The sequence below is a fragment of the Poecilia mexicana genome, unplaced genomic scaffold (genome assembly GCF_051168715.1).
Source record: "Poecilia mexicana isolate PSO_F unplaced genomic scaffold, ASM5116871v1 scaffold_20, whole genome shotgun sequence".
In the NCBI taxonomy this organism is placed as follows: domain Eukaryota; kingdom Metazoa; phylum Chordata; class Actinopteri; order Cyprinodontiformes; family Poeciliidae; genus Poecilia; species Poecilia mexicana.
This window is the reverse complement of record NW_028263389.1, coordinates 5,193,604-5,207,063: the sequence shown is the minus strand read 5'-3', so window position 1 is coordinate 5,207,063 and position 13,460 is coordinate 5,193,604. Positions and strand designations below refer to the sequence as shown.

The following is a 13,460-nucleotide window of genomic DNA, read 5'->3' as shown; positions in this document are numbered from 1 at the left end:
CCACATTTATCTTGGAAAATCTTTTTAAACTTTCCTAACTATTCCCAAAAGGTTACATTAATTTTAGATTTTTGTAATAATATATGTTGTCTTAGTGAACACAGTTTTGGGAAGTTATTGAGTTGTTGGTGAAGTTAGCTTAGGCCATCATGAGCCCCAGGCATAAAGGTGAGAGCAATTAGTTCCATATTCTGTTGTAGACCTGTTTCAGACTCTTATTTTGAAGCGAAAAAGGAAGTAGTTCTCAAGTTGGTCTCTTAGTATAATAGTCGCCTAATGTTAGTTGACCTGGCCACAACTGTTTCTCTTTGAGGAAGCTACAGCAGATATTTACCAATTTTTGGATTTTTTTTTTATTAAAGTTGGTTGAAATTTAGTTACTGTTAATGTTTGCATCTGCTTTGGGCCTTCCTTTGAGGACTGCACTATACTCTTTATGTGTTCAAAATAAAAAGTACTTTGACTAAACGTTGAGTGGATGGTTTTATAGTAAAACCTGGATTCTTTAAAACTTAGAAAATCTTTTCCGTTTGAGTATTTTAATGTTTTTAGCAGTAGGAGCACCGTGGAGTTATCGGCGTAGACACAGGGTTTAATCAAACCTGGACTACACCGTATTCTATTAAACCTTTACTCCATTTGTGAATACAAAATAAGTTGGTTTGTCATAAATTATTGCTGAAATTTCATCTCATATCATCTATTTTTTTTGTCACCTGAATGCATCAAATTTTTTATGTCAAATTCAAGTTAAATGTAAAACACACCCATCTAGATCCAAAGGATACGGAAAAGAGAACATATTAGCTAAACCATATCTCAAAGCCTCCCATAAGGAGCTGATTGTTTTTGAAAACAGTTTATGGACACTTTAAGAAGCTTTGTTATTCTTCTTGCAGGACACAGAAAATGCATGTTCAGCAGAGTAGGCTGTCATGAGAGAAGGGAGGATCAGATATGGCAGAGACGGAAAACAGACCAGAGGAAGAGTGGAGGAGTGGCTGGCATGTTTCACAGGAAACCTGACAGCTCTGCTGTGTGTTTACACATTTTTTTTTGTAGGCAGAGCTGGCAAAAGCTCAGCATACCTTTGACTGTGGCGATCACCGTTCCAGCTTTGCTCAGGATGTCCACAGAGTTGAGGCTCTGGTGCTTCTTGATGATGGCCTTTAGGACTCGCAGCAGCTCGCCGAGTCGCTCGTGGACCGCCTGATGGAGGGAATCCTGATGCTCTGGAAGTCAGAAAGGAAGGCCCAATTAGTTCTACCTATGACTGCTTTACTTCAGGAAGTCAGCTGTTACCACTGAGGGTGTTTTTACAACAACCATCCCAGTCAAACCATTATTAGCAACGCACCGATCTGATATTGTTATCCGTACCAGAACAGATATTGAAAACAGATCTACATCAGGTATCGGTAACAATGTGCCCAATCCATGAGAGCAAATCTATTCAGTCCAATTCTATGCTTTGTGCTCTGACTAACGTTATGTTTTATTATTTATTTTACGTTAGATTTGAATTCCTAATTGCACTTTCTGAACCATTTGAAACAAGGTTTGTTGCAGATTATTTATACATGTTTTGACCAAGGCAGCCAACCTATTGCTTTTTTCAGTTTCAGTTTCTTTATTATTTACTTTACATTGGCTGTTACGCTTGTACTTGCACTGACAGAACAAGTTAAAGTTGTGTTGTTTTAAATGACTGATTTCGTGACGCTATTGGTGTATTTCAGCATGCTTTGCTGGTGCAAAGTACATTTATGTCTGTGTTTCTGTATCAGCCAATACTAAATCTTAGATAACTGTTTCAGAAGTGAATGAAGTGGATCGGTGCATCCCTAACTTTTATACCAATAAAAACCTAAAATATTGTTGTTGTACTCAACCAAATTTAATCAGCTGCTACTAAACAAAATCTGGTGAACAGAACTCAACTTGGACACCTTTGACCCACCCAAGATATCAGTATTACTAATCATTTTTACCATAGTGAGGTCACCACCATATATTTATAACAAAGGGTTATAAATAATGTTGCTCACTGTGATTTAAATGTCAAGGTCAGAAATAAAATCAAAGTTGTATACCGTAACCTATCAGAAAAATCAGTAGGATTCAGTAAACTGTGGTCACATTGGTGATAACCTCAGATACCAGTCAATCAGTCACAGCATCATCTATGCAGCGAAACCATCTAAGCTAACTGCTAAATGTGTGGTATTTCTATAATTACAGGCTATATCCTCAGTTAATTATACAAACAATGGCATTTCAGGCATCCAGGTGTACACATTTCACTCAGAGTGAGTCAACACACACATTCACAAAAGGACAAAATGCACTTTGTTATCAAGTAACCTTGTGAAACTCTGCTATTGGCATGCTTTAAGGCTCATAAAAAGGGAACATGTCAATGAGCGAGAAGTCAGAAGACGACAAAGTTTTACGACTTGCTAGAATTACAGGTTGGTGAAGCCTTCGCTCACGTGAGGACGACAAAACGGTTAAAAGCAGCGACGCCTCTATCCGTTCCCTCATCTATCAACCAAATGCTAACATAATTGTCACTGTGGCCCAGAAGCTCTGCAGTAACTAGACTGTAAACATGTTGAACACACAGGCAGCCGGACACATTGTGTCATCTGATGCTTTAAACACAACGCACACTGTAATTATCTACGTCAGGTGTTTAAACGACTGGTTGCCTCTTAGTCACACCTCACTGGAAACGCATGCAGACTGTTTACAGGCAGGAAAAAAAAGGGAAAAAAAAGCCACATTTTGTGCTGACGATCGCCCCCGGATTAACCGTCATGGAAAGAGGGATCAGAAAGACTTTAGCCATCTCCCGGTTTTGCCTTTTATTCGTGAGCCCTCTTCTCCCCTCCCACAGAGTGAGACAAACGCTGCTGCCAGACAACAAAAAGCTGCTGGGCTCTTTGGGGCCGCATGACAATGCTGGTTGCTGATGGGACTGATAAGTTCACGCCAACCAACAGACAGGTAACGTGTGACGGCCGAAACTCACCAACTGTAGTAAACATTCATGGTTGCTTGAGAGGAGAGACGGCACAGTACAATCACAGCTGGGCTTTCCAAAATGGATAACGTTCTATCAATAGACATCACACCATAAACTATCTTCGCTTCTACTGTATTATTAGTATTAGGCCTGGATGATTGGATATTATTGGAATAAATAGAATGGATATGAAACAAATCTGGACTGGATTCCTAACCGCCTGTGGGGTTTTTTAATACACCAACAACAGTGATAGCAAAGACAGGTTAAAGAGTCTCTTTGGTGAAAAGTTTGGAAGCACAATAGCAATATAGTATGGTTAGTTTATGAACACATAGGGAGACTGATGTCATGTGTCTTTTTTTTATTCACTGGAACTCCGTCTTTACTGCTTTACATGCCAACAACTTCAGTAAACAAAGTCACAAGTCAAAATTATTTTAAATGTACTTTTTTTATGTTTGCCTTTTTTAAAGGTTTCATAGTTGTTGAATGGGTGTTGTTAATGTCTTCCAATAACATAATTACCTCGTCATATTTTCAAATTTCCTGTCAACTTTAAACATTTTTTACTCAAAAACACAGCAGGCTGCTGGATGACTGCCTCAGCGCCCCGTTACTGGGCTTAGCAAGTTTTCAGATGGTTTTTGTCATGAATGAAAAATATTTAATAAAGTAATTAAGCTAATTAAGGCAAAAACATAAAAGGGACATAGGAGAAATTCTTCAAAGACCAACCATTAGCTCCATCTATTAGCATAAAAGTTAGCAACTTCTTGCCAACATAACTTAGTCCAAACCAGCTGTACACCATGATGCTTTCAAACGTCTCTCCACAGGACCTGTAAAAGCCCATCTTTCACCATAGCAACCGTGCTCATTTATCTTCATCATTTGCCAAGTACAGACCCAACCAGTACAGAGATCCTGGTGTGTTTTTCATCATAACAGCCTTTTGTGCTTTTGTCTTAGAGCCACATGAGGTAGGAAACATGCCAGTGTGCTTTTCGTATAACTATGCATCAACATGAGATTACTTATTTTGACATAATCAATGCACATGCATCATTTTCACTGGACTCTTTTACCATAGAAGCAGGAAACGCGTATAAAATTTAGTTTGGGAAACATAAGTCAAAACCGCAATGACTTTGATAAAGGGCAAAGTTTACACAAGCACCTCTAACTTGTGCCAAAATGTTCTATTCATTATAGTCCCGTTTTTTTGTGGATACATTCAACATTTTTGGAAAGTTTTGACTTTATATGGACACACACTGAGTTTTCTGACACCGTTTTAGTTTCTGAGCAGTTCATTGGAGAACACAAAGCTAAAAATTGTCCAGTTTTTCAGTGCATCTCTACAACAAAGCCAAAGGCTGAATCGTTTGTCCAGCAAACTGAAAGTCCTGAAAGCATCAAGGTTTGGAAAGCAATAGATTTATTAAATGCAAACATAAACCATAACTTCCTCAAAAAGACACAGAGGGTCTTCATTTGCCAATCTCCAAGTGCTCCACTCATCAATGGTGGCCTGTTGCCTGCTTTTTTTTTTTTTTTTTTTTAAATCTTAAAAGGGAGCCAATTAGCAAGACATTATAGTTGCATCCACCAACCCAGCAGGACACAGGATAATGTAAAGAGACTGATTATTTAACCCTTTCGCAGCCACTCTGGGTGCAACACAAAGAGAGAACGGCTCGTTCCCAGCAGGGAGGAACTGTTAAATGGAAATCGTAAAAGGTGGATTTGTTTTAGAGGAAGTACTGTGATTCTTCACAAGGAGGGGAAATTAAGAAAACGAAAGAAATTTATATCAAGGGCTCCTAAACACACAAGGCAACATACTGCTAAGGTGATGTTCCGTTTTTTGTTTCCACAGGGAAATCTTTGGTTCTGCAGTGTCCAAGGCTGTCTGTTGTCCTAGAGCCAACAGTGAGCCTTGCTGCCTCATGGGCATGCCACATTTATGGACCAATAAATCACAACAGCTTTTCCTGCTCCTTGAGAAAAGAAGCTTTGGAGTTTGTTTGTTTTTTTTGTTTTTTTGTTTTTTTTTTGCTCTAAATGGAGTAGTCTCTAGAAGATTAAAAAAAAAAAAAGAAAGTGCGAAAGGAGTCATTTGTGGGAGTATCGGAATTTGAGCGAAGACTGGAAATTTGTGTGTTTTTTTTTGGGCTTGTGCTATCCCTTGGGATTTGTCCCAAATTTACCCCTGTGCACCCACCCCTCACATCCCAGCTTCATCTGCCGGCTAGGAGAGAAGGAGAGACATTCCTTGGCATAATGAAGCCCTGGTGAATGAAGGCTACATGGGGATCAGACTCGGATCCTGATGAGAAGGAGGCCGCAGATCAGGAGCCTGCCAGCAACGCATTGCCAGGTTTTTACTTCATTAGCGTCATGGAAACCCAGCATTCCAGTCTCTTGTTTGGGAGCTGGGGCAGGAGTTGCGGGAGCAAAGGGTCGAGGTGGGGTGGTGTGTGTGTGCGTGTGTCTGGGCAAGGGGCGGGGGGGGCAAATCCATAATGAAAACATTGTCAGATCGCTCACAATCGAGGTGACATCTCGGTACTAAAACACCGAGCAGATGCTTCAGCGGCCCGGCTTTCCAAAAATAATGACAGCCCGTTTCATGTCATCCTTACCCCAAAATTTAAAGGGATCACATATCAAACGCCCATTATTACAAGATATAACAATAAAGGCTACATTAAAAAAGAAGATTTAAAACTTTAATGTAACTACAGGGAAAATGGGATTTTATGTGGGTGGTGTCTAAAATAAATTAGACTTAAATTTATTTATCTGCAATTGATCAACAATGCAAACGGTTGGTTGGTTACTTAAAATGAACATTTAGTGACTGCTGGATGCCAGAATTATGGAAAAACAATATTCTGAATGCTCATCGTGGATGAATTTGTAACATTGTTCCTTCCTGAAGAGAACATTGTATCACCAGGTAAAGTCTTCACAAAAACCAGTGATCTGAAATTATCTAAAAGAAAAAAAATCTGATCACTGCATCTCTAAAAAGGTGCAACAAAAGAAAAGCAAATTACAAAGCAGCAGAATAATAATATAAACCATGTAAAGTATTAGTGTGCGAACATGAAGGGGGTCAAAGTACAGGCAACTGTGGGAGCCTGATGTTTATTTCCAAAGTGTCCATAGTTCATAGTTGGAATGGCTTTTTTTTTTTTTTACAGTTTTATCTGAAGCCTGAATGCACTGATGTCATCCAGAAGACATGAAAAGAAACATTTCAGTTATTCACAAGTCAAGGTAATAAAAAGCGATGACTAACATTGTTACAGCCGTCTTAAAAGGAAGGGATTCTTATTGTTAAAAGTACTTCAAATGCATTGAGTTTATAATTTAACTGTTTGGTGTTCTTGGGTGGGCAGTGTAACATGTTCCAGCACTTCTGTTGAGCAAAAAAGCATCACGATTCAAACATAAAAACAGCTGAGTTAGGGTGATGTACACCACATGTTACTAATCTCCATTTGGATACTTGCTATCAGTGACTCAGTTCTTTGTCATCTTGAGCTTTCCATTTGGGCCTCGACTCGGAGAGACTGGGCGGCATTCCTCCCCTTGCAACTCTTCCAATGAATTACTGTAGGACTGACGTGAAATACATCCTTCAAACTCGAATCTTCTTGTGACCTCCCCGAACAGATCCCCACCTGGACCGGGTCCAATCACGTAGGAGGAGAAACGGGACGCTGGACAGGAAAGCATTGACCGCCGTCGTTTAAAAGCTTCATTTGTCCCAATTGATTTGACTACAGCTGGACATTCCTCGTACTCCTCCGACAAGTACCCTTATCCTTTATTCCCCTTAAAGGACAGTCATCGAAGGCGCAACAAACTGGCTCCCTTCAGACTTTTCAGCCCTTTGTCTTAGCGTGACAACCAAATGCAACTCTGGTACTAATGACCTTTGTTCAAAAGTGATTCATTTCCAGCAGCCTGGGGGTGAAAAGCCACATTCTTTACCAAGCCATGTCTAAAACTGACCCCATTGTTTAAGTCTGAATTTTAGGTATTTGCAGCACTTTACGGTGGTCTTGACCAAAAGAAAAAGTCCACTTAACCTCTAATGCTTTGTAGGGTCACTGCAGATGAAGAGTCAGAATACGGCTTGGTATCCCCTCCCACCTCTCTCTCAGCTTATCTCCTGTGGTCAGCGCACCCCCTTACCCCTCTTTACCCCCCCTTCTGTGGACAGACCACCGACAGTCCCTTCTGTGGATTAGCAGATTACATGCAGCTGGTAAAAGGCAAGGGAACTTAGCCTTTGCAGACCTCTCCGGTCACACTGAAACATTCTCCTGGATCTTAAACCTTTGAAGCCATTTTTCCCCATGACTGCATACACAAAGAGCGAGAGAGACCCCTAGGCTAGACACACAGCACCTTCCACCTAGACGGGGGGGGGCTTTCTTGTCGCCACGCTGGAAGCAACTGCCTTCGTCAAGCTTGTTAGCTTTTATTCAGCCAATGCAAATGAGAAAATATGATCAATGATGGTTGAACTTGCAGACTTCAAACTCTCTCTCTCTCTCTCATCATCATCATCATCATGGGACGCATCACCCCCTCCACAACCACCACATGGACACCACCTCTACCGCCCAGCTCTGAAAGCTGGCATTCCAGCTATGCTTCAAGAAAAGCACAGCTGGAATGCCCCCCACACCCTCCCATACACACACACACACACACACACACACTGTGTAACCTCTTGTTGGCAGCCAAACTGTTCAGGCATTTGGCTCAATAGCTGAACCAAAAGTTGTGTCCAGCAGCCAGAGAGTAGGGAGTCTGTTGGACAGAAGCTTAAAGATGGGGGTGGCCTTTTTCCTGCACCTGTCAAGAGACTGTGCAGGGAGGTGAGTGGAGCATTTAGCTTTAGCCATCATCCTAATCCTGAGACAATGCTGATACAGCTGTCAAAGCAACAACAAAAACAGCTTCAAGAAAACAGTTTGTGCCGTGCGTCACAAAGAAAAATTTGCAGCAAAAGGGACAATTCGGACAAACAAGCCAAACTACTCTCAACCTAATGAAGATGGATAATGGGGCCAGTGTGAGCACAAGACTCCGCTTCACCCCTTCAATCAACAAGGTCATCAGATACAGTTTGTTGAGTGACACGGTCGGCATTTCCTTGGAAGATGTATTTGAAGTAGGACTTTATAATGCTTCGAAGTGTTCAGCTACGTCTTGCTTGTAAGTCTTGTAATTTGGCAAATTCAACACCACAATGCGATTGCAATCTGAGTGCAGAAAACAGGAGAGACTTGCCTTTTTTACCATAAGATCAAACATTGGCTTGTACTACAAAGCAGCTCTAATATTATCAAAATATCTGCTGGCTATGTGTTCGTTGTATCTGGAAACTGAGACCTCAAACGAGCCAAAAAAATATGATTTATTTATTGTGGCGCTTTGTATTCGGCCTGTCTGAGAAAACAAACATGTAGAGCCATGTTGAGCCGCAGTTTGCCCTGAAGAAAGATTGGCTTCAGTGTAATCCCTCTGTTGGAAAACAACAAAGAGGTGTTTTATAGTCCACTGATCAAGATAAAGGGAAATGAACTTTGAGTCAAAGTGTTTTAAATCAACTTATGCCACAGATGAGTCGTTTCCTTGTTTGTCTGCAACACATCAGGAATAAATGTAAGAAAGAAAAAAAAAACACAAGATGTCACAGACAGAGTTCCTAAATTTATCAAACGTTGTAGGTCATTAGTACAGCTGGTTATCTGTCTAATAACATCTTCACTGGCCTTTCAATAAGTACCAAGCTTTAGTCAGTTTGAGGCCGAGCAAGTCACACGTGAGCATGACCCAATGTTCAGGAAGAGGAAAAAAGCGCCAACACTTAGGGTGTAGTTTCTGTCAAAACAACAGAGACAGATAAGGGTGATAAAAATGATTCACCTTAACAACATGAGTAACTCACGAGACAGATGACAACTAATAGTAGTGAAGCTAAGAGTAGGGCACCTTGAAACAGCTGCAAGAGTATTGGCTATTTTCTGGTTTAAATCAAAGCAGTTATGTCATGTTATACATCTTTGTTTTAAGTTTGTGTTTAAATCTCATGACGGATAATCGCAGGAGACAAATGTAGCCAGCACAGTTTATACTCGAATGTGTCAATCAGTTAATTTGAGTTAGCTCACATGCTGGAGGAGATTCTCAGTCTTCCAAGCGCAAACTTGGCTCAGTTTTCATCTCTGCTGATTGCATTAATCAATATTTTAGACATTATAAAAAGGTAGGCAGTAAATCCCTCTAATGCTATTGACATTTAATCCAAGGCATGAACAAGTTGAGGAGGGGCACCCCTAAGCCTATGTGTGGGATCGATTTGACATTTCTGTTTGTTTTAACCCAAAAGGTTAAAGGGGAAGCCCCTTCTGAGCACTTGATTAACTGGATGTCACTGCCTATTCGACTGCAATATTGCCATTTAATCATTTTCACAGACATACTAGGACAGACACCAGCTTCTAGAGTGACCTCCTTGCACCCTAAATCAGCTGTAAACAGACAAGAAGCACAAGACTTTTCCAACAAATATCATCATCAGTCCCCAACTTCTCATAGGCAGTGTGGGAATCCTGAAGCTTGACCTTACAGAGTCACAGACGTTGACAGTCTCCTACAACAAAGCTGCTCCAGCAGAAAAAAAGGCAGCTATCATCATAAATCTCTAAGGAAAACAGAACAAAAAAAGAAAAGTAGATGCACTGAGAAGGTTCTCCCATGACATGAAAACATCTTACAAACTTGCCAGACAAGTTCAGCTTTATCACCTGTACACGGCATGCATTTATTACCCGCACAGGGCAGCGTGTGTGTGTGGTCATGTCATGCTTTGTTTCTTCGGGCAGATGGGATAAATAGGTCCGCCATATGTCACAACACCCATCAAGTTTAATCCCAGAAGGAAATTATCTGGTCCTTAAAACGAGGATCACCCAGGACAATTAAGCTAATGTAACATATCCTGAAAGGCTGCTTAATTAACACGAAGAGAGTTCAGCAGATCTGTGAGCACACCGAGGCTCTCTGACTCCAACGCGATATTCAGCAAACAACAAAGGCTTGTGTGGTCTTGCACTCGGGACAATTTACAGTGACTTTAAGTCGGGGAGCAGTAAAAGAGCCATAAAAGGAACTTTTTTTGGGGAGGCTGCGAAGCTTTTACAGTGGATCCCAGACCCAGTGGGGATAGACTGCCTAAAGTTAAACAAAGCTTAGCCGCTGCCATTAAGAAAGTCTGGAAGGGTTTGTGAAAAGACCCGAGCAGAGGCTAATTTTAGGCTGGTATTTCGCGAGGGGTGATTTAGACTATTGCTCGCTAAAATGGCATCGAGGCTTTCTCAGAGGACCCAGAGCAGAACCGCTTTCCCACAAGGCATTTGCATCAGCAGAGAATATTAAACCCACCTCCAAAAGGAGAGAACATGCTCATTTTCCCACGAATGAAAAGCATACCAAAAAGTAAACCAGACGTCATGTAGGTTAAGTGACATTTCACATCGGTGATCAACAGTTGTGCAAACATTTGGGCCGTTACTTGCTGATGGTATGTTACAGTATGTCATTGCACAAGTCTGCTGGAAACATACTAAGTAGGTGTGTGTTAATCATTAAAATCCTGTACGGCAGAGTGTGTGTGTGTGCACAAAGAGAGCCGCTAAATCCCACACTGATTAACCGAGGACAGCTGTGAGTCAAAGTGAATCACAGAGAAACACGTAAGAGCTAAGTCAGCACGAATTATCCAATAACAGCAACAAATTACAAAACAAAAATATGGCCAGCAGTCGTAGTACACTCCAGCTTTTACCAGTTTACAGTGCGCTGAAGGTATTTCTTGAAAGAATGCGCAACGGAGATCAGTTTAAGCTGGGTTCAGTGAGGCAGGACAAGAAGGTTTTCCAAGAACCGTCATTTTCAGTATGTCATTTTCAGGACATACTATGCCCGAGTGCTACTCAGCCGTTTCATAACCAGAGGGAGCTTTTAAAGTGAAGTCATGCAAAGCACAAAGGTTGCAAAAGCTTGCTTAAAGACAAAAGAATTTTTTTTTTTTTCCATGTTTGGTCATACAGGCCATGAGTAGCTATAATTTGGAGAAAACTTCACTGCACACGGAGGCGGCAGTCAAGCCAGTCAATTGAGGTTTGTTGAATAAGTGATGCATCTAAACCGTCACAGGCCACTGGTTCTCCAGGATCAGAGTTTGACACATGTCTTCTGCAATTTTCCTGGTCGGTTTGGAAATGTCGTTTAGAAATCACACTAATCTCTAACAGAAGAAGCTAAAAATAGCTTAAAATGTACACCAATTGTTTTCTAAAAAAAAAAAAAAAAAAAAAAAAAACTATTAACCTATTACAAACACCCTGTTTAACAGCAGCTCCTCTGTTATCTTTTCACACTGGAAATGAGGCACATATCTTTGATCAGTACATGTCTGAAAAGCTTGAATAATTCAGCTTGGCTTGTTTCATAGCAAATGTCCAACTCAGATCCAATTATATAGAAATAATCCAATTGTTTAAGACAATTCAGATCTAACTGCATGCAGTCCAATTTGATCTGAATCATAATACAGTCAAATTCAGATTGATTTTGGGTTTCTTTGTCAGTTGGTAAAACCTCATTAAGTATGTGGCTACAGTGGAAAGGAACAACTTCCTACTTTCAGCAAATCAGAGCTCAAGAGCAGTAACCATGGTGATCACGATGATTTTGATGATGGCATTTTGACAATGTGTTATGTTAATTGCTCGTTTCATAATTGGATACTCTATTATGCTTTTATGATGTAAAGCATTTGAACTGCCTTGGAGATGAAATGTGCTATACAAGTAAACTTGACCTAGCAGCTGAGAGAACAATAAGAGAGAGGGACAGAAAACACACACACACATGGAAAAACACTGGACCGGGAGTACTTTCTATAAGAAAGATAAACAAAATATGTGCAGTTTGTGACAGAAATAGCTCTGTAAATAGTTCAGTTCAAGAAAGAAATGCAGCTAAACACACAAGCCCTGGTCAAGCCTCATTTTCCATGGGAAAGGACCAAAAAATATACAAACAGTGAGAGATCCCAAAAGGATTGGATAAGAATTTATTACTAGTCTGGTCTAACAATAGACACGCTTTAGAATTAAATTAGAAATAGTGTCAAAACCCTGCTATATGCAGCTATAGCTAATACATGGTTTGTTTTGCCATTTCTAGTCTTCAGCAAATGACACAAATGTCATCACCGCCACTCTGCCTGGTGGATTTCAAAGCAATAAAACACCTGATTACACGCCTGTCCCTTTAAGACCGGGTTATGCTTACAAAACAAATAACATGTTTAGCCCTTAAGCACATATTGAAACAAATAACAATCGTCTCCTGATCTCACGGAAAGCACCAATGCACCATTTGGCTGTTGACAGACTAATCCCATGACGGGGAGCATCAGAGGGCCTCCCCAGTCCAAACACTAGAGCCACGGAGTCCATGTCCACAGCTCAACAAATGCCCTCTGTGACCCTCGCTACCATCGTCCTTCAAAGTAAAATCATACTCAACTGCTGACATGTCTCTCATAGGCACTCACTGGAGCAGGCCAGGACCTTTCAAGCAAACTCCTGATGATGAAATCCCCCCCCCCCCAAACATTGACTTGGCAGCGAATTACCCCGATACCCCATCTTCTCTGGCGTGAGTAAATAACGAAATCCTACCACGCCTCACCAACTCCAGCCACAACTACGGAGCCACTATGCAACAGTGTCCTTTTAAGGATAATAAGCAACGCTTGAAAAATAAAACAAGTACTGAAGGGGGGGAAAAAACAAAACACCCAGGGGATCAATCCTGCGGCAATGAGCTATTCTTGACTTGGGAAAGAAACGTTTGTGCGAGAGCTGCCAGATAGCAGAAGCATGCTCGTCTGGAGATGCCTCTCGGGGACAATGAGTGTCAGTCTCACATCACTGACCGTGAATGCGAGCACTGTTGCGAGGGGTACAGGGCCCTAAGTTGAATATAGCTTGTGACTACTGGCTCTGTGAAGTTGAGGGGAGAAGGGGTTGTGTCTGTGTGGGGGGAGTGGGGGAAAGAAAAGATTTAGAGTAATGAGAGGTTTGAACTATTGTGTTGTGCTTCAGAGACAATATGGCCATAAATTAGGAGGAAAGTTGCATCTCATCCAATCACTGCACAATCTGGTCACTCCCACGTATCGGTTTCTGTTCCTCCATAGTAGACGGGAGTCGTTCACAGAAATGTTCGATAAGTTAGAATGTCATCAAAAAGTCTATAGGAACTTCATCACCATTACACACAATTGGATGTGTTACAGTAGCACCAATAAATATCGTAAAACTTT

General features: G+C 41.1%; 1 protein-coding gene across 1 annotated transcript in view; it reads right to left on the bottom strand.

The window, feature by feature from the left end:
* Positions 1 to 13,460, bottom strand: part of arhgap29a (Rho GTPase activating protein 29a) — a 35,762-nt gene that overhangs the window by 17,625 nt on the left and 4,677 nt on the right. Inside the window, exon 3 of the mRNA XM_014981408.2 lies at positions 1,089 to 1,232. Coding sequence (XP_014836894.2) covers positions 1,089 to 1,232 — 144 coding nt within the window. The remainder of the gene's footprint in view (positions 1 to 1,088; positions 1,233 to 13,460) is intronic.